The sequence below is a fragment of the Rhamphochromis longiceps genome, linkage group LG14 (assembly GCF_057381845.1).
Source record: "Rhamphochromis longiceps isolate RC_006_pf linkage group LG14, R_longiceps_female_GT1.1, whole genome shotgun sequence".
NCBI lineage: Eukaryota > Metazoa > Chordata > Actinopteri > Cichliformes > Cichlidae > Rhamphochromis > Rhamphochromis longiceps.
The window spans coordinates 19,270,471-19,292,605 of NC_140570.1; the positions used below are offsets into that span (position 1 = coordinate 19,270,471).

Sequence of the window (22,135 nt, forward strand, 5' to 3'; positions counted from 1 at the left end):
TAAAGTGTGATGCAAAACAGCAAAGAAATTTAAGGGTTTTCATGAATTACAGTATTCAAAATTCATATTTGAAATTCAGAACAGAACTCAGCACTGCGTTAAACCAAACAAGTTCACTCGTCAAAATAGTTGAAAGCAAGCAAACTTTTCATTTTACATTTTAGTTTTCCTCATTTTGGTGCTAGCAGATGCTAGAGCACATTTGCAGTAAACCATAGGAGTATGGAAAGCCAGAGATTTTCCATTTTTGTTTTGTAATACATGGAGAATGTGGACGGGTATTTTCTGGGCCAAATTAAAAGAAAAAAAAAGTTGTCATCTGGATGGCACCATACTTTGCCCCAAATCCTGGATTTATCATTCAGCATTAATGGGTGTGCTACCCATGCCGAGGGGCATTAATGCACCCCCCATACAATCATGAATGCTGCTTTAAAAATTTTCTTGCTTATAAATATGGGGTGTATAAAAGAGAATCATCTGATTTCAGCGATTTAATCCCACAGCTGAAGCACGTCCTCTTAGAAATAGGGGATTTGTGAGTTTCATGTGGTTGGCGGTAGGTAGCATAACAAGAACAGTGGCTGCACTGAAACTAGACATGCTACCAAAAGCATAGGGGAAGTTTGACTAGCTATCATGTCTGGATACATGCTGAGGGGGGAGACATTGAGTATTTGTGAGCATTGTAAGTTTTGTACGCAAAAACCTTTAAAATACATACTTAATTATAATTAACCACAAGTTTCCATGTCCATTACTTAACATCGGAGGATGATTAATGGAAGAGTGTGCATGTTGCAAAATTTTTTTGGGGAGCTGCAGGTGTGACCTGGAAAGTTACCAAAGTGGTGGCAAGTTAAAGAAGGAAAAGAGGAAAGTATAATTGCTAAACATGAAGAATAATGAGAGAAATGTGCCTGTGTATTAACAAGTAATTATGTATTGAAAGTATGGGCGTTATCTATGGAAAGAAAAGTAAGAAAATGAAGTCGGTGAGGCAAAAAAGGCATAAAAAAGAGAGAGTGAGAGGCACATAATTACAGATGGCTGCAGTGGAATGTGACAGAGCCGGAGAATAAAAAAGAACAGGATAGAAAAGCAGAGCAAAGGGGCTCAAGGGAAAGCTGAAGGTGAGGCGATAATGAGAGGAGGCAAGAAAAAAAAGACAGATGAGGGGAAAAAAAACCTGTGTCAGAGAAAAAAGGAGAAACCCATTGATGAGATGAGGATTAGATGGTGCTGATTAATGATCATTGATTGTTTACCTCGGCATGTCTCTTTCTACTTCTGTGATTTCACTCGCCTGCCTGTCAGTCTCTTCTTTCTTTCTTTCTTTCTTTCTTTCTTTCTTTCTTTCTTTCTTTCTTTCTTTCTTTCTTTCTTTCTTTCTTTCTTTCTTGCTGTCTTGCTGTCTTGCTTTGGAACCTGCTGTGTGTCATAATGTCAGTACAACACTATGTTAAACAAAGTCCAGGAGGAAAAATCTCACATAAATATCCCAAATCCTTTCATTTCATGCCGCAGGGGAGCTGTTCATCGATCCCTCATCCTCTGCATGGCACCATAGACAAACATTTACTGCAGTCAGCGGCCAAAATTCAGCTCCACTGACTTTCACTTTTTATGGAGTTATTTTAAAGACACATGATCTCAAATCGAGTTAAAATGTGATGTTTACAACAATCTGGTATGAAATTGGTAGATATTCCATGGCTGGTTATTCTGTGTGTCACTGGAAGTTTGATTCATTTATTTATTCATTTATTTTGTTAAATGAAACCCATAACACCATATTTCAATGAAAATGGACATCAAACAAACATCCATTGTTCTGGTTAATTTCATATAACCAAAATAATAACTAGAAGAGCTATAATAAAAGCATTAAAAGAGGTTAACAAGCTTTCCTCATAGAAGCACATCAACCCCCAGCCCTTTCATGCCAATAGAACACCACACATTGCACCCTTGTGCACTTATATTTGTAAGTTTAATGTAATGGATTGCAATCTAGAAATGTTTCTACCTTGATTTATAACAACAGCCACATGGCAGGAGGTGACAGCAACAACAGAGAGAATAAAAAAAAGGGGGAATGCGCTTGATGGCAGACAGACACTGCAAGGAATGCTGTTGGAGAAAATGAGTTTTGTTCTCCGGAGGCTCAGAGAGAGAAAAAAATAAGAAGGGAAGAATGAAGGAAGGAAGGAAGAAAGAAAGATCGTTGTCTTGCTTGAGGCCTTGTTGGGTGTAGTTGTGAAAGGACGAGAGAGGATTTGTCATTCACATCCACTTCTCTCTCTTTATCTTGCTCTCTCACACACACACAGACACACTCACTTTGCCATCTGTTCCTCCTTGAGGAACAGTAAACCCAAATCTCCTCCAAAAAATGCAAAATGCAGCGATATGTCTCCACAGTTTATGTATGTGCATTGTGAGGAAGTTATATTCGTCTTGCTGGTGTCTGACGAGGCATTGCTGCTGAGCTGCAGCCAAAATACTCCATTTGACCTAGATCGTCTCTGAGCCCGGCTGGCGTATGCATGCGTGTGTGTTTATGTGTCTGTGCATCCTAGTTCTGTCTATTTCTCAGCAATAAAATGACTTTTGGACATTGTCCATAATGATATAAGCTTTCCCTGCCTCCCTGTCATCTGTCTCTCTGATAATCGTTGGTTTTGTGCCAGCTTTCACGGCAGTTCTCTTTTTTTATTTCTGTTTCTCTGACTTTAGTTTGATTTCCCATCACTCTGTTTCAATTTTTTTTTTCTTTTCTTCCATTCCTGCAAGGGAACTGGGAAACTTACAAAGTAAATGTCATCTACAGTGTCTGCGTGTGGATGTGCGAAAAAGGGTTTATTTGTTACAGTGACATAGTGCTGACCCTGTGCTTTACCTCTCAAGCTAAACCTGCTCACCCCTAAGTGTTTCCTGTATTTTGAGCTGTGAAGATATAATAAAACTCGAATGGCCCACTTTCCTCTGCGGTTGCTGTGAAAAGGTACCTTGGATTTTAAGCAAACCCAGACAATCCCACAATTTGACCCTTCTTCCCACCTTAGTGAAAGCGAGAAGAAGAATTTCCTCTTGACAGGAAGAGACCTTCAGCTGAACCACGCTCAGACATAAGCAGCCATTTACTGTGAACAGTCAGCGGAGAGAAGTTAGAGGCAATACAAAAACTGAAGGAGAGAGTAAACAAAATGAAATGATGCAGACTGAGTAGATGGGGCACATTTGGGAAGCTGACATAAGCTGTAAAAGACTGTACTGCAGTTTATTTGTTGGGATAGCATCTGGTGAAGTCAAAAGCCTATAGTGGAGGAGTTTCTATGAGGATGTCAGTCATGGTTCTATTCGGCATTAAAAACACTGGAGCTTGGCGCCAGTTTAGCTCTGTGCACTAAAATGGTGGCCACATGCCGTACGGCTAAGAGCGGCCGGCCTGGGTTCGAGTCCAACCCACAGTCCTTTGCTGCATGTCTTCCCCCTCCTCTCTCTGCCCCTGCTTTCCTGGCCTCGCCTCACTGTGTCTGACAAATAAAGCTGAAAAAGGCCAAATAAATAAATAAATACGCAGGAGCTCAACTACGAGGGGAAATAAAGGACCAGTACAAGATTCATTAGAAGCTTCCTTGATAGCACATGTATATACAGTTAGATTTATACATTTTTGGGCAGTGAGACTTGCCTCTGTACACCACCACACTGGATTTTAAAATCAAACAATCAGGATGTAACTGTGCAGTGCAGAAATGGCCATTCTCTGTGTGATTTAATGGAATTAGATCACATGAAAAACTGTCCAAACTCCAAAGTGATCGTGGGAAATAACTCTGTGGTAGTATTGTGATAATATCAACTACTGACATTATTTTCATTTCTCCTAATATTTCTCCTGCAGTCTTGCATACTTGAGCTGCATTTTGGCTGTCTTGGCACAAAAAAAATGCACCAAATGTGGAGATACTGTACTCTACAAGAACTCCTCCTCTGCTTTTGTGCAGTATTGTGGTGTTCCTGCAGGGCCTTCTTGCTTGTCTGTTTTGATTTTGATGTTTGACGTTGGTCTTCTCTCATATTATTGACATCTGTTACCCAAAAATTAAATCCTGTTTGGATGTGAAAAAGTGGAGCACAGATAATTGGACTGAATTAATTCTAGTCATCATTTTATTTGTATCTCTGCAGTGATGGATGGGCGGACAGGTATGATGTGACAGATGGCTATGTTAAGGAAGCGGCCGGCGGGATTACCATCAAGCTCCAGTCGGCTGACGTGAAATGGTTTGATGAATACTACCTTAAACTTCGTCCTGAAAACAATCACAGAAACCCTTGGTTTCCAGAGTTCTGGCAGCATCGCTTTCAGTGTCGACTAAAAGGTCACACCCAGGAGAACAGCAAGTACAACCGCACCTGCAGCAGTAAGTACAGACAGAAATAGAAATACAGTCAAAAATAGACTGCCGTTATTGCACTTGAACATTTTTAATGGTAGAGTTACTATAGTTTACATTAGGTTTGTTATTGGTCAAGTCCCTTTACTCACATAAGGGATAACACCAGAAATTTACAGCTGTGCTTGAATACTGAAAGAAAAGAGAGGCTGTATTGTTGGCAGACAACATATATTGTTTTGAGTCTGCATAACAGGCCACAGTACCAATCTGCATTTCTTTTGATAGGTTTTTGTAATGGCTGCTGTTAATGCAAATAACAAACAAAGAGAATGTGTGAACACACAGTCACACACCTACACACAGACCACATGGATGCACAGAGCTTTCCGGTTCATCTGCAGCCATCTCGTGTGGCTGTGAGTGAACCCACCCTTTATTTTCAGCTTCTATCCGCCCCCATGTCTTTCTCCCTCTGTTCCTTTCCCCCCATTCATAGGCAAAACAGTGTGTGAGCGTAGCATCAAAGGGACCCGTGTCTCATGTATTCTAATGAAATGGGACGTGAAATACAAATGAACAGGACACAGACAGAGACAGAAAGAAAATGAGACACGGAGGTGGAAAGTAACTGATGAGGAAGAGGAATGACAGCGGTCTTTGATGTTTGGCGGGGACAGTTTTTTCATAAAACCTAAAGGGGATATTAAGAGTTTCTCTGATATGTTTGCCTTTTTTCTACCTACTGTTCCTCACTAACCCAACTGTCCATTTCCCCCAACTCTACCCCTTCACCTCTGCAGAGCGAGAGTCACTTCGGCAGCAATATGCACAGGACACTAAGATGGGATTTGTCATTAACGCCATCTACTCAATGGCATATGGCCTGCATAACATGCAACGGTCACTCTGCCCAGGTTACAAGGTAGGTGCTGCTCTGGTGGATGAATAAGGAGGGGTACACTAAGACAATACTACAGACAAAATGAGGGTAATGAAGAGATGGAGAGGGAAAATAGCAGGACTTACAGAGCCTAAGTATTGATGCCATGGTACAGTTGCCACGCGGCCCATTTTTGACTTGTTATCACATTATGTAAGTTGGTATCCAAAAGTCTGGGAACACCAGTAAAGATCCTTCTCCAAGGTCTTGCTGAGATTTCTGAAGGGTTTCAGCAGTGCCTGTGGAGCAGTTACTTTACTATTTTCAGACTATTTTTTGAGCTCATTATCTGTGACAGCTGTTTTCCCCAAACATATATTTATTTCCGCTGCAAAAGTAAAACATGTTACAGGAGCTTTCACAAACTCCTGCAGGTTAAACTGGGCTGATCGAGCAGTTTCTATGGTGATTACATATAAGAGACTCTCAGCAAACTCACCAAAACAGACCACCAGCTTAGCAAGACTAATGGAAAAGGACGAAAGGATAAGAATTAGATGTAAAATGGTTACATTTTAGGTCCTGTCCTAGTTTGCATTTGGTATTTAAAGCTCTAAAGATTTGTGCAAATACATCCCATACTCTAACAGGTAAAGAAAATTAATTAATATATTAATTATTTCCTGTTTGCATCTCCACACACAGCACTGCGCTACTGTGATGAAGTTACTTTTTCATCTCTTAGCAAACAAAGCTTGTTGTGCTGATGTTCTGATGATGTCCTGATTGTGCTCTGAACAAGTCAAATGCCATACACCCCCTCTCAGACCTCAGGTCTAGCCATAATCTAATGCACACTTAGTCTTTCTTTGCTTACAATAACAGTTTGACGTCTGACGCTATCACTTAGTTCTGATGCCACGATTCCAACTTTCAGCACACTACTTAGTAAGCAATGTTTTGCTAGAAAATTGAGGCGCAGCTAATAAAAGGTGAAAAATGCAAGTGTATTTGCTTGAGCAAGCCTCTAGCTGTCATGTTTCAAAGAAAGGAAGGAACCGAACAAGGAAAGCTGACCTTTTTGTAAGATTTTATTTTGGGGCTCTTTTTAGGCTTTAGTTTTGACAGGACACTAAGTGGACAGGAGAGAAGGGAGGGAGACACTTGAACCAAGGCTCCTGCAGTAGTATTTCAGAATTTGGCACAGCAGCTCAAATTTGCGAGCTACATCACTACCCAAGAACTTTTTTTTAAAAAGAGGTTTACATGGAAATATAATAGACTTTGGACAACACTTTGCATTTATTCAGGAAAATGTAAATTAAAATGATGCCAAACACTGATAGTATATGTCAAACTTCATATTCACTTAGAAATTCAGAAAACAAAATGCTAAATTTTAAGTATAGAGCAGCACGATTCTGTATTTTTGGCACCAAACGCCGGTGCTGCTTCACCTCTACATACTTTGTGGGGATGACTTAAAATTCATTAATGCAAAAATGTCAACATGGGCTTAATTTTAACTAAACTTTATGAGATGATTGTGAAAATGTTGCACTGTTTGGCTTGCATAGAATAGGCACTGCATAGGAAACCATACTGCCACGCTGTCCTCACTTTTTCTAGAATGTGGCGAGCCGACTCACCTCAACAGCTGATTGGTTAAATTTTATCTTTACATTGTGTTGCTTCCAAAGTACAGTGAACATGTTTTGAGAATAATAATTAATTGAAAGGCCAGTTGTACACAATTTACTTCCATAAAATTATGGAAATTTATGTTGTTAAAGTTGATGGTCATAACTGTTTTTCTGGGTGCAACATGACCATCTATGTGTTTTAAGGGCCTGTGCGATGCCATGCGACCCATTGATGGGGCTAGACTTCTGGACTTTTTGATGAAAACCAACTTCACCGGTGTGTCAGGGGAAGGAATCTTATTTGATGAAAACGGAGACTCACCCGGCAGGTAGGTGCTTTAAACTGTGCAGAGACGTCATAGATCTCTATGGAGTGCAAACAACCTCCCACTGTTGTTCAATGTGCACCTTTTGTTTACAGGTATGAAATAATGAACTTCAAAAAGATGGGGAAGGACTACTATGACTACATAAACGTCGGCAGTTGGGACAACAGAGGCTTAAAAATAGATGATGATGAAATCTGGCCCAGCAAAGAGAGCGTGATCAAGTCAGTCTGCAGTGACCCCTGTGACAAAGGGCAGATTAAGGTAAGATGAGTAATTTTCACACAGTAGACCCGGAATTAGATTAAAATAACTGAATAATAAAATTATTAGTATGATGAGTGTTTGAGGAATTTTCATTATCATCACAAACTGATTTGTATCATGTTACGTTACCAGCCTACACCTCTTTCACCTCAGCCTGTATTCTACTTTTATACCAGACCTCTTTGCTCCTCCTACAGATCATTTATGTGACATGACTGAAAGTAAAGCTTCACATTAATACAGTGGCTTCGTTTGAACTCTGCTTATGGTGTGAGTGCGTATTCTGTCTCCTTCAGGTGATCCGTAAAGGTGAAGTGAGTTGCTGCTGGACGTGCACCCCCTGCAAAGAAAATGAATTTGTGTTTGATGAGTACACCTGCCAAGCCTGTGAGCTGGGCTCCTGGCCTAATAATGACCTCACAGGTCGGTATCATAAAAGATATAAAGAATATTCACATGATGGATTTTTTTTTTCTTAATACAGCCTGTCAGTGTGTATTACATATTAGCATTGCACAGGAAATCCTGCACAAGTTACCCTAGAGAGAGAAAGTGAGAGGCATCCATTTACCATACCCTCCTCTTCCCTCCTCCTAGTTTCTTCTTCTCCACTCCCGTTTCCTCCCAGCCACTCCCTCTCTCTCATATCGTTAATTTGTTACCAACATGGTCACTCGTGTTTTAATTATTCTGCAACGAGAGCGGCTTGCCATGCAAATACACTTCAGTTGCAATGAAAAATTTTTTCCTCTCCATTGCGTTCGAAGAGGTTGCATATTGCCTTGTTGTTCTTTCAGCTTCTCATTATACTGCACGCTAGCTCCTCACCAAGCTCAATGATTAAAACATGAATTGAGACCTGCTGAAAATTCAGAGGGAGCTTCTCTGTCTGAGACAGAAGAATCTTTAAAAACTGAAACAGGGAGTGAATCAGTGCGAAAATGATCAGCAGAAAGCTGACACTGGAGAAAGAAGATAAAGGAACGGAGGCTTAATTGGGGTTATCCGTGTGTTCGTTAGTGTTCGTGACTGTGGGCTCAGAGTGTGTGACTACATGCATGTGTCTCGTTTCATCAACAATAAGTGCTGCGTGTCCCCCTGCGGGGCTATGTGGAACAGTAATAATGAGGTGTAAACAAACTGCTTGCCCTGTTCCACCAGCAGACATTTTGATCTTTCTCCTTGAGGCCAAAAGAAATCTGAGGGAAAAAAAAATATAAGATATAAAGGGGAGGGGGGAAAAGGTAAAGGAGCAGAGGGAAAAGGTAAAGCAAGGTCTCAGCTGACAAGGACAGAAGCAAAGTGGGAGTGAAAACCATTGAAAGGATATGGAATAGTTTTTCAGACAGCAGTGGAACAAAAACAAGAAAAGACTGGAAGAGGAAAAAGACTTAAAAAATAAAGTCATGGTGAAAGTGGGATAGAGATGAATAGAGGCTCCATCATGAGCAGCAGCAAGGGAGAGTGAAAGAAGGAGAAAAAGGGAGGATTAGCTATGGGATTTGAGCCTCTTCGCTGATTGGTAAAGTTCCACAGTCTGAGTCTGAGATTGTTTGAAAAACTTTATTGTGACTGCTCACTTCAAATGGTCACTCTTCCTTTCGTGCACCAGTTTGGTTTACACTCAAGCGTTGCAGCATTTCCTGCAGGTTCCATGAACTAACTAATTATCAAATTGCTGACTATGCAAATGCTTTCTGACTGCTCTGAGAAAGCCCACGAGGAGAAACACTGATCTGGGATTTCCCACCCAGCATCTAGATTAATTGGAGCTAAATTTCCACCCACCTCACGTTGTCATTAGTGGGTGGTCTTGAGCTTGTATGACTGGAAAAGACAGGTACTGTAGTTATTGTTTTTGAGTTTGTTTATTATGTGGAACAGCTGTATAGGTATAGATTTAACAGCATAAACATAACATCACAAATATTCTTAAGATGACAAAGAAACAGATACGGATACATTAAATTATTTTTAATTGTATTTCAGAAAGATTTTAATTTGTTTTCATTCCATTAATATTTCACTTTGGGCTTTTCAGTCATTTCAGTCTGAAAGTCCTGCCTGACTTTGCTTCTCTGTTTGTTTACTGGCCCTTTGGCTCCCATTTATGCTTTTGTTTACGCCCTTAGACCTAACCTCATTACTGATTTAATAAACTTTGTTAACCATGTTAAATACAAAGTTTATGGATTTCTTAAGTTATTTCTTTAATGATCTTTTTCTCTGTTTGCATGCAGAGAAAATGGAAGAAAAAAAGGTTAAAAAATAAAATATACAGGGGGCAGAAAGAGAATTAGAAAGAGACTATTTGCATTTCTTCCCTCTAAAGTATGTCTAGACTGACCAATAATTCAGCAAGCATTAAGACGGCTCGTAATTAGAACTGTCCCTTTAATTAATGACACTTTATCTCCTTGCCTATGAGGAAGACAGAGATGGAGGTAGAGAATTACAGGAGTAGGTGGGAGGTATGAGGATGAGGAGAGATAAGGAAGATATTCGGGGAAATAGAAGCGGGCAGAGTGATGGATGGATTATTACAAAGAAATGGTGAGCAACAGGAGACAGACAAGAAATGGTGAATGACAGGGAAGGAGGAAGAAAGACCAGGAGGATGGATAAGAAGAGGAAAGTGAAGTACAAAGACGTATTTGTAAAGTATTATTAGAAGTAGTATTCCAAATAGCAGTGAAGGAGGTGCAAGGGAAAAAAATAAAACTGTAATTTGTGATAAATAAAGGTCCCATAGTTCAATAGTGGAGAGATTTCATACTGTAATTAAACAGTCATCATCTCATTTGGGCACCTACACCAACAACCCCCTTCCTTCCTCCCTGTTTGCTTCTCATGCTTTTTATACTAAATCAGACCCACACCTGTATACAAAAGTTGCATACTTTGCAGGCAAAGCTCGGCACAACGGATAACTCGCAAGCGTTTCTTGCCTGGAGGTCTAACATGTACAACTCTAACCACGACCTGTGCAAGCTGTTGGACCTTTAGAAAGCAACCGAAGACCAATTTTATTCAGAATGGTTAAAACTGGATATAAGAAAAAAAAAAGTGTGAGAATGAGCATAAAGTAAAGGCTGAACAATAGTTTGCTATTGTTACCTAAATCTTATTATCCATATATATTCCTGTGTGTCACATGTCAAATAAACTGATGATCAGTGAATGATCTTTTCTGAAAAAATACATTAACAAACTGATGTCCCCCACGTCCCCAGGCTGTGACCCAATACCAGTGGAATACCTTCGATGGGGAGACCCTGAACCCATTGCTGCTGTGGTATTTGCCTGCCTCGGTCTAATGGCTACATTTTTTGTCACTGCAGTCTTTATTAGGTAACATATCCCTTTTATTTCATTGGATTTTTGAAATTGTTTTCCTTCCTGTTTATTTAAATTCTTGCTTGCGTGTCTTTATGAATGTGGATATTCAGATTCCGGGACACTCCAGTCGTGAAATCTTCCAGTAGGGAACTGTGTTACATAATACTGGCAGGTATCTGTTTGGGATACCTGTGTACCTTTACCCTCATAGCCAAACCCCACGTCATCCATTGCTACCTCCAGCGACTGGGAATAGGCCTGTCACCTGCCATGAGCTACTCTGCACTTGTCACCAAGGTAAGGCCTGAGTGAAATGGTGGGTCCACAAGTTGTGAAAAGTGTGCAGTTAATGTGTTTTTCATTGATATGCCTGCATAATAACAGTGAGTGCTCTGTAGGAACGGAGAACGCAGATTGCAGCATATTCAGTATGTACTATATGTCCTGATGATGTTTGGAATCTGACCCCAGACAAACCGCATTGCTCGGATCCTGGCAGGAAGCAAGAAGAAGATCTGCACAAAGAAACCTCGCTTCATGTCTGCCTGTGCTCAGCTTATCATTGCCTTCCTCCTCATACTGCTACAGCTGGGCATCATTGTGGCTCTCTTCCTCATGGAGCCCCCGGAGGTAGGCTCTGTGTGTTTTAATAGAAAAAATATCATCAGAAGTAGGAGACAAATCAGAAGATTAATAAAATAAAACAAAATAAACAATAACCAGAGGATGTTAAGTTTGAAATATAACAGATTGCAGATTTGCCCTATTAGAAATTAGGAGAGTGTCTTATTGGATTTTTGTATTTTGAGTTCTGTTAAATGTGTTAAACTACTTCACCGGTTTCACATGTTTTTCACATTTGATTGTCAACAGAAATTTCACTGATTATAAATAATTGATTTGATTGGCAGATAAAAGGCAGTAAGAATTCAAACAAGACCAAAGCTTAAAATGTTAGTGTATACCCCTAAATGGATGTAGCCTAGCTGGATATTGAGACATCTACTTGTAAGTCTGTAGTTGTTCAATTTAAAATTTTCTGACAGCACATATAATTTGTAAAGTTGATTACCATCAAATTTGGTTCTTATCTGCTGAAATGCCTGAATTCATTTTCAATAAACCAATAAATATTGTACATCAGAAGTGGGCAGCATAATCATGAAATGTCAGTGAAATTACTTCCATAACTGTAATTTTACATGCCGCCATTGACTTACTACGGTCAATTCTTATTTGTATTAAAGACGTGACAGCAACAGTGTTGTCACACTTTGGATAACACGCATGTCACATTTCCTCTGGTGTCTGCAGGTCATCCACGACTATCCCAGCATCCGCCAGGTCAACCTCATTTGCAACACCACGAACCTCGGCGTGGTTGCCCCGCTGGGATACAACGGCCTGCTTATCCTTAGCTGCACCTTTTATGCCTTCAAGGTACGAGATAGTGTTTGTCACTTTTTCCCATTACCACTTCGATATCAAAAATACCTGTGACAATTTTGCATTATTTCTATAACACAGTATCGAACACGACTGAAACATGTTGTTACAACTGGCAAAGCTGCCAGTTAGAGAACTCTAAACGCTGTTGACATGCAATAAAAGTTCAGTGTGTTGTTATCCGTAGAGATACTCTGTATGAGTGTCTCTACATATGAGGAGGTTTACACAGACATAATGTGAAAAAAAATGATTAAGCCACTGTGGTTTTGCCTCTCTAAAAATGAAATTATGTTACCCCAATCAAATTATAAAGTCAATGTTGTGATTATCCATGACCAGCGGCCATCCATTTTCTGCGGAGTATGAGAGCAGAATTGTAAAAAGAGACAGAAGATAAATGCACTGCACTTCAAACAAATAAATTAACCGAGTTTTAAACACAGCAGCTGAGTAAACCAATTTAACTTTGCAGGCCAAATGCCTCACCTAATTCACTCGCACAGATCGGTGTGGCCAGCAATAAAATGACAACTGTAAGGGGTTAAGAGTGTGTATCGCTGTATATACTGTAAAGAATGTCTACATTTGCTTTATTTTTCTTGATCACAGCGAAATGCACAACAGCAATTGTGAAGGGAAATGAAGGAATGTTTACTTATGCTTCTCTTTCTTTTTCCCTCCAAGACCCGCAACGTCCCAGCTAATTTCAATGAGGCTAAGTACATTGCCTTTACAATGTACACCACCTGTATTATCTGGCTGGCATTTGTACCCATCTACTTTGGCTCTAACTACAAAATTATCACCATGTGCTTCAGTGTCAGCCTGAGTGCCACTGTGGCTCTGTGCTGCATGTTTGTACCCAAGGTAAGGTTGCTTTGCTTAAATTGCTTTTTATTTCATTCTGATTGCTTGTCTGTTGTTTTTATGAATATTACCTGAATCCGACTATAGTTGTTATCTAAATCTGTGCATAAACTACATTAAGCTTCAAATGACCATTGCAACAGAGCTCACTGTAGTTCCCCACCAGTTGTGAGAATTTGAGTCAAATATTTGAATAGATAAATGCTAAGATTCAAGAGAACATCTCTTTTGATATTTTAATCACAGATGTTTCAGCACTTGTAATATCAGGATCTAGATTTTCTCGTACAGTGTCACTACAGTAAAAAAAAAAAAAAAGCCTAAACAAGAAATTCAGTCAATCAGAAATACTTAGCAGAAGCTTCTTTTGAGAATTTTCTTTTTATAATATGTTTAGAATATTAAGGTGAGTCATGAGAGGCTTGATTATTATTCTAAAAAAAAAGATTAAAAGACCAATTTGTGTAGCCAACGCAATCAAAGTCTCTCCAGAAATTTGCATAGTGCCGTTAATCTTTGCAGTAAATGACAACAAGTAGTCACTGTTCATATCTAACCGTTTCCATCAGGTGTACATCATTCTGGCTAAACCAGAGCGTAATGTGCGTAGTGCCTTCACCACTAGCACGGTGGTGCGCATGCATGTGGGCGATGGCAAATCATCCTCAGCTGCCAGCCGCTCCTCCAGTCTGGTTAACCTGTGGAAACGGAGAGGCTCCACTGGAGAGACACTCAGGTATTTCTGCGTGTGTGGATTGTGTGTACCCAAGAGGCTTGTTGACCAGGTTAATGCCGGGTTGCTCTTCCGTTATATTCCAAGGCACCATTTCTCCAATAGCGCACTCTGAGACTATTTATGGTGTGTGCATGTACGTGTGTGTCGGTGTGTTTAAGCTCTCTAAGAGATTGATTCTCTGAACTCCATCGAGTCTGCCTGACTGTTCTTCTGACCCTGACATGAACTGCAGACAATTGCCTAATGGAGATGCAGCAAAGGAAGAGATTGGAATGAACTGAAGAAGGGTTAAGGAAAATACTAAAAAGAGAATTATAAATGGAGAAGAAGATGCATAGAGAGAGAAAGAGAGATGAAGAGGGGAAGTGATAAGAAAAGAAGAAAAGAAAAGGGTAAAGGAGTAGTTTGATCAAAGAGACATAATAGCTTTCACACCCTGCTTAAGGCCATCCACAAGTCATCTACAGTGACAAGGAACCGATCAAAAGACACAAAGGGAGTGACGCAAAGCCACTTGCCCGAAATGAAAAGGGGAGAAAAAATAGACAAGGAATATTTTTGTTTGTCAGCAGGTTCCTCCAGCACACCCCGCTTGGCAAGCAAGATTTCAATCACACTCTTATATGAAATGTCACAAGTGTTTCCTTCTTCATTCGCTTTACTTTGCTCTTCCCCTTTTCTCTTATGGTCCTGTCATCCTCTGTGGGCGGTGATAATTGGCAGAGGGCTGTCTGTCTCTTCAGTGCAGGGCTGGAAACTGTTGCCTTTGAGGTGCTGTCATTGTGTAAACTGAACAGACACATACAGACATGAGTCCAGCAAACCCGAGGAAACAGAAAAGACATGTTTGACTGATGTCTGAACTGTGGAAAAATACTGGATTTACCTTCAGGACATTCTCAGAAATTAAGGGAGTAAACAGACCTTAACAGGGTTCATCGACTTGTCCCCATACATGAATCAGTTTTGTTTTCTGGTGGAAACTTTTATAAATGTTCTACCTGGAATCTTTTCAGTGGGTTCTGATAAATAGTGATAAACCTGAAATCTTCAGTGAAAGGTTTAAAGTTTGGAAACCAAACATTAAAAGTAAGAAACAAATGTGATTTGAATTTTGCTCGTCTCATTTTAAAAATTGGCTCCCTTACATCACAGGGAGCCAAATCTGGCAGTGGCAAGCAGCAAGTGTGTTGTGTGGTCAAACTATTCCTGCCTTGTTCATTGCACTGAGAGCAGGTGCATGATGGCTTGTGGTGTTATGTGCCAAATGTTCTTCCTCGGATGCCCACAGATATCACAGTAGTAATATGTGTGGTGAAAGTGACTGTAGTCAAATTCAAGGTGATTATCCAACAAAAAGAAGATGAGTACATTCTAGGATGTGGTCTTTATCTTGTGCCCTTTCTTTGGAGGCTTGGACACAATGGACTATTCCAATATAAACTGCTGTTACCTCTGTGGGTAGTAGTGTGAGACCCAGCTCTCATCAACAAGCTGATTCCTTCATAAAAACAAAAAAGTCAGTTTCAGATAAAAGTTGATGTTTGCTCTCAATCTGTAATTTAGATTTAAATAAAATCTAAATTACCTTAATTCTGTGAAATTTCTTATCTTTCGTAACTTCTGTCCAGCCTTTACAGTTTTTTACAGACACTAGGACACATTTCTCAATACTTAGGTCACGTTTGCAAAACTCCTCACACAGTGAGCACAACAGAAGTCTATGTGGGCTAAACTGAGGACCAGTTATCATTGTTTTGGCACAAAATGCATTCAATGACTACATCTCTCAAATTTCATGAATTATTTTCTCACTCAGACACAACAACTGCCAAAAACCTTTGTACGTACAGGACATTTTGCATGTGCTTACATACTGTTGTCAAAACTGTTAAACTTATGGCCAAAACAATAACACAATGCAAAACTTGAAAAGACAGCAAAATCCAACAGCAATATTTTATTGAAACATATTTTAAATCTAAAAATGCAGTTTAACCAGCCACAGCTGATTCTCATTGTAGATGAACATCTACACAGGTGTTACTCCTTCAATTTTTCAACTCCTTCAATTCTGGCAGCCAGAAGATTCTTTCCTAGGTGTATTGCCCTAGATGACATAAGATGTGATGTGGATGAGAACCTGTGGCCAAATGGAGGAGACCGAGTAGATTAGCATTACTGTTGTATGTGTATCAGTGGATGGTGTGTATACAAATTCTTGTATTTTGGGATTACTCAGTGCAAAAAAATAAAAATACATAAACAAATATTACAGTTTTTTCTGATTGCTTAAGCACGTTTTTTGTAACTATTGGCTAATTTTGCAAAACTCTTCACACAAATAAGAAAACCTGTCACCCAATAATCAAAACATTGTAGTTCTCTTGCAAAAGCAAACACAGCTAGATTACAGTTTTTTTCAATCGCTAACAAGCGCCTACCCATACTTCAGATACTTTTTCTAAACTCTTAACACAGACTCACACCTACAAAACACAATTGGCCAAATGGATAATTTTCTTCTCAAAAATACATTTTGTTAAATATATATTAACTCTTCATTTCAAAATAGAACACATCTTTCTCTGCACACACTAACTGTACAAAAACACTATAAATCTGACTCAAAATGAAATTAGTCTGTCAAAGAATAACACTTGTTTTCACCTCACAAGGTACATGCAGTCAATCAAAGTACACCTTGTTTCAAAATACTGGCTATTATTGACATTACAAAAACTGCATAGACTTTTATGTTTCAGTTTTACAGGTATTTGCATGCGAAACATGCAATCCACCATTTTGACACCAGAAATGTCTTGGTTGGTAACTGTATGTCCACATGTACAGTAATGTTCACATTCAAAAGCATTCCAGTAAAAAGCAAACAAGTTTCTGTTTCTTTACTGTTTACTACAGGAGGTACAGTAGAAACACGGTATGATAGGACAGAGAAAGTTTTACAGTATTGCTTACAGTGAACAAAATATCCATGAAACACACAAGAGCATTCTGAACAAAAAAACAACAGCAAAAAGCCAAGATAAAAAGGGGGGAGGGGGGCTAAAAAAAGGCAAAAAATTTGCATCTAATCTCTGCGATCTTCAGGGTTAGGCCACATGTTTTCATCAACATCACATCTGATGTTATCCAAGTCGATGCACCTGGGATAAAACCGCCTGGTATGTCGGATCCACCCTTGGCAATCGTCAACTGTGATGTCCCTGGAGCCAGCATCCATGGCTTCAAGGAGGGACATCTGGTCATGTGGCTGATGGTCATAAACCTTCCACCTCCATGCAGAAAAAAACTCCTCTATGGGGTTGAGGAAAGGTGAATAGGGTGGACGGAAGAGACTTACCAGTCTTGGGTGGACTTCAAACCATGTTGTTATTGCTTGCGAGTGATGGAAAGCCACATTGTCCCAGGTAATTACAAAGGTCCTCATGTTTTCACCCTCCTGACCCTGCTCTGGAACCAGGCGCTGGTGGAGATCATTGAGAAAGGCAAGCAAGCGCTCTGTATTATAGGGTCCAACCTGACATCTGTGAAGGAGTAATCCTGCATTTGCAATTGCTGCACACATGGTAATGTTTGCCCCTCTCTGTCCTGGCACATCAACTGTGGCCCTTTTTCCAATTACATTTCGTCCACGTCGACGCCTTTTGGCCAGATTGAATCCTGCCTCATCGATGTATATGAATTCATGAGGGGCCTGGTTGGCCTCCAATTCCATAACTCTCTGAAACAAAGTTTATGTAAGTCATGTTATTACTGTATACCATACTGTACTGTAACCTAGTATTGTGTAGGTTACCTACTTGCAAAGTGCAAAGCTTATAGAACTGGACATTGGATTGAATATACACTATACCTGGACATATTGTCGTCGTAGCTCCTTGACCCTCTCACTGTTCCTCTCAAAGGGAACAGCGTAGAGCTGCTTCATCCGCACTCTGTGTTTGGACAATGTCCGCGTAATGGTTGTGAGGCTGATTCTATCGATATTGTCAAATATCTCATGGTCCGCCACAATTCTGGTTTGAATTTCACGCAGTTTTATTGAATTATTTGCAGTAACCATTTCCACAATGGCAAGCTCCTGATCATTACTGAGGAGCTTTCCTCTTCCCCCAGAGGGTGGAAGACGTTGCATTCTTTAGAAAGACAAAAAATTCAACATATGCATTACTGTATGACCATATTGACATGTCAAGTGAGAATAGAAACAATCCATGTAAAATGCAATACTTACCTGTTGGTTTGTTGAAAGATGCGTATAATGGAGGCAACCGTTGACCGCCTCAAATTGGGCTGCACTCTTTCACCAGCCTCTCTTAGTGAAAGACCATGGTTGATTACATGGTCAATGATAGTGGCATGAATTTCATCACTGACTACTGTTCTTGCAGCCCTTGGAATGCCACCACCATGCATTCTTACACCTCTACCTTGCCCTCTCCTTGGGCCTGCTCTTCTCCCTGGGCCCCTTGCTCTTACTCTTCCTCGACCAGAAATTACAGTATTTGTCTTTTTTTTGTTTCCAAAAACATCACTCCTCAAGGTCTTGCCTTATAAACCCCACTGAGTCTAAGCCAGAATGGAAGAAGCTGTGGTTGGCCCAATTTACCCAACATAAATCAGCTGTGTGTCAATTATTCAATTGTTTGTTTATTATCAGCTGAGATATATTTTTGATATTGATATTGTTTTTGTACTGATATCATTGCAGAAGCAGAGGTTTTTATACTGTATCTAAGGTTTGGAATATTGTTTTTGCTATTGTGGGATGTTGTTTGTTAACATTCGTAGATACTACAAAAACAGTCCATAATTTTGTTGGGAGGTATAGCTTGACTGTTAAGAAAATGTAAGCATCGTGGAAATGTGTTCACTGACTGCATATTGGGTGAACACGACATGAAATGTGTGAATGGTATGGCCACAACAGACCGATGCTGTGCTAATTGTGTTTAGAGTTTTGCAAATGTGACAACTGTTTGGACAAACGCTTGTTAGCGACTGCAAAAAACTGTAACTCTTCACACCTTCGTAAAAATGGTGTTTCCGTATCAAACAGCACACACAAGCCATCATCTACTAAGCACACAATGCGCCAACTGCACACTGATGGTATGAATACAAAACACATCTGGCCTTTGCTTTCTCTGTGCACAAGGTAGGCTATGTCAGTTTGAGCTCATACTTCTGTCATAGATCGATAAGCATAGAGGGATCCAAACTTCAAGTACTGGTGTTTATTCAAACACATCAAAACAAACACAAGTGTTTATTTCCAAGTATAGGATAATTTGCAATCGCCATAGTGACTATATGGGTTACTTGGTCTGCAGTGAACATGCTTCCTCTGCCCCCAGCATCTGGTCATCTAGCAATTCTGTAAAGTAACAATTTCAGTATTTTTACATCAATGGTATTGGTGTGTTTCTCATTAGCATACGGCAGTGCTACAAATCTTTGTGCGAAGTGACTGTACTAACCGATTCTCATTTCAAGATGTCCTTATGATACTTGCTACAGTGTAGCGGCTCGAGTTAGGCTGGACCCGTTGGCCAGCTTCCCTCAGGGTCATTCCACGGTTGATTACATGGTCCACTATTGTAGCTCTGATGTCATCAGCAATTCTATTTCTTACTCTTCCTACCCTTCCTCTCCCCCCTCCTCATCTTCCTCTCCCCCCTCCTCGTCTTCCTCTTGCTCCTCCTTGTCCTTGTCGTCCTCTTCATCCTACTTCTTCACCTCCACGTCCTCTTCCTCGGCCTCCTCTACTTCTCACTCTTTCTGCTCCCTCCATTGTACTCCGCACACACAGCTTACCTGTATTATAGTGCTTAGGCTGATTGCAAAGTGAACTAATTATCTAAAAAAGTTTTCACATGTGAAAGTGTGCCAGACAGTTGGCAAGTTAGTGTTAATGATAGCCATACATGTGTATACTTTTGCTAGGAGTGTGTTGGAAATTTGGTAATTGAGTGTTGTGCAGTGAATTGTGCCTACAGTTTTGCAAAGTGTGTGTTACAAAATTGCAAACTGAGTGCAAAGCAGTTTTTGTGCTTTTAGTTTTGCAAACTCAGTGAGTGGTTTTGCTATAAGTCTGAATAGTTTTAGAGATTGTGCTACAGGAATCACAGTTAGGGTTTAAGCATTCAGAAAAAACTGTAACGAATTCTGCATGATGTCTGATTCATTCCAGTAACATATATTGAAATTATAAACAGAGATGTGTCCTTGTTTTACACAAGAAAACACTGTGTAATGCTACATGTTGTTAGTGTTTTTTAGGTCATTGTTTTGTGGGTGACAAAGTGTGTTTGTCGGCTGTCAACCTTTGCTAGTGTTCTGGAAGAATGAGTTTATTTGAGACCTGAATGAAGTGTTTTGGTAGTTGTAGTGCATTTTGAATGTGAAATGAACTGCTTTGCCAAGCTGACGGTCAGTTAGGAGGATTGTGTGAAGTGTTTTGCAAAAGTGACCTAAGTATTGGGAAATGTGTCCTAGCGTCTGTAAAAAACTGTAACAGATCAGAATTCATATGTAACAACTTGATCTGCGCCATAATCACACAAATGACATGCAAAAGTAATTAAAAAAACATTGTAGGGTTTTTGAATTTAGATTTCCTAATATTTCAGTGAGTGCAAAGTAAAGGGTTAATGATAGATGATCACACTTTTAGACAAATGTGTGAGTAAGTGTGTGAACAAACCTGTAAGGGTGTAGGTATTGATCATAATTGATTTGCAAATTCCAGTGGAGCTGCAAACCTTACTTGCTTCAGTGCAACATCACCACTGATGATGCTCCACTAGTTTCAAAGCAAATATTTGTCCTTTTGGTGGCATGGATGGCTCATACTTCTATATTGTTTTAGTAACTTCTGTTTATGATTCTTAAAGTGGTTTCTCTCTTCTTGTAATGGCTCTGGTAGAACCGTAGCCCCTCAAGAAGCCTTCCAAAACCCCTATTTCTAATAGGATCAAATTTAAGATAAGATAATCAACTCTTTCTTGGCTTTGTCAGGTTTGCTCAATCAACATGCATGGCGTATGGTTTGTGTGTGTGTGTGTGTGTGTGTGTGTGTGTGTGTGTGTGTGTGTGTGTGTGTGTGTGTGTGTGTGTGTGTGTGTATGTGAGTGTAAGCATCACAGCCTGTGTGTGGGTTTGTGTGTCTCCAGAGTGATTTCAGTTCGTTTCACTCCCAGCCATGGCGGTGTGACTTTTAATCAGGAGTTCAACTTTAGATTAATCACACTAATTAACCTGACAAAGGGATGGAGGTGGTGGTAAGAGGGTGGAAGCGCTGTGACTGATGTGAAGCGGGGAGAAAAGTAAGCTGGAGGAAGAAATAAAAGCAGGATGAAAGAACCTGACAGAACACTGAAGAACAAGCTACTGATTTTATAAGCTTTAAATTACTACGCTTATAAAGTCAAACTGGTTTCTTTGTCCGAGTAAAGGCTCCATTTGGATACGTTTTTATATATAGTATTAACTAACAGTACTAATCAACACAGACATGTGATAAAGAAACAGTCCTGTGAAGTACTAAATGCACTGTATGATTCAATCACTTTCTTTCACAAATTTCTATATGAGTTTTCTCAGATCGTCTTGTGATTTGTTCAGATGCAAGTTTGTAAAGTTGTGCTTCTATGTTGTTTTTAGAGAAGGGGCTTTCTCTTGGCAAACCCTTCCAAACAAGCTATACTTGTTCAGTCTGTTTCTACTTGCGGTGTGATTAACTTTAAAGGCCTCAATTAACATGTTAAATGTTAGAGTCTGAGATGTAGCTCTTGGGTTTTGGCACATATTCACCTCGCCAGGGCATTTATTCCTGGGAAGACTGACAATTGTTTTGAATGTCTGTTAGTTCTTCTTCACTGTGGAGGACTTTAAATTGTTTGAGAATGGTCTCTTTACCATCCCAGATTGAAGGGCACCAACAAATGTACAACTAAGAGCATTGTTGATGATATTTTCCTCCTTGGCAATGTGCTGCCAAGACTTCTGTTTTAAAAGAATTGTTCACAATGGTTAATGATCAGTTAATCAAGTGGATTTGATTAGCAACACCTCGCTGCTACTTATCATCTTAGTTCCTGTGGAAGCAGTAAGGGTGTACTTAGTTTCATACAAGATCTCTACCTTTCTTTTTCACACGACTGTTAACAAGAAAGACTTAAAATATTAATGAG

General features: G+C 39.8%; 1 protein-coding gene across 1 annotated transcript in view; it reads left to right on the forward strand.

Annotated features, from left to right (window-relative positions):
- The window catches only part of grm5b (glutamate receptor, metabotropic 5b), a 69,333-nt gene that overhangs the window by 37,856 nt on the left and 9,342 nt on the right, over nucleotides 1–22,135 (forward strand). Inside the window, exons 3-13 of the mRNA XM_085429279.1 lie at nucleotides 4,198–4,433; nucleotides 5,210–5,331; nucleotides 7,137–7,261; nucleotides 7,354–7,522; nucleotides 7,822–7,948; nucleotides 10,759–10,876; nucleotides 10,975–11,161; nucleotides 11,336–11,494; nucleotides 12,179–12,304; nucleotides 12,998–13,180; nucleotides 13,750–13,916. Coding sequence (XP_085285405.1) covers nucleotides 4,198–4,433; nucleotides 5,210–5,331; nucleotides 7,137–7,261; nucleotides 7,354–7,522; nucleotides 7,822–7,948; nucleotides 10,759–10,876; nucleotides 10,975–11,161; nucleotides 11,336–11,494; nucleotides 12,179–12,304; nucleotides 12,998–13,180; nucleotides 13,750–13,916 — 1,719 coding nt within the window. The remainder of the gene's footprint in view (nucleotides 1–4,197; nucleotides 4,434–5,209; nucleotides 5,332–7,136; nucleotides 7,262–7,353; nucleotides 7,523–7,821; nucleotides 7,949–10,758; nucleotides 10,877–10,974; nucleotides 11,162–11,335; nucleotides 11,495–12,178; nucleotides 12,305–12,997; nucleotides 13,181–13,749; nucleotides 13,917–22,135) is intronic.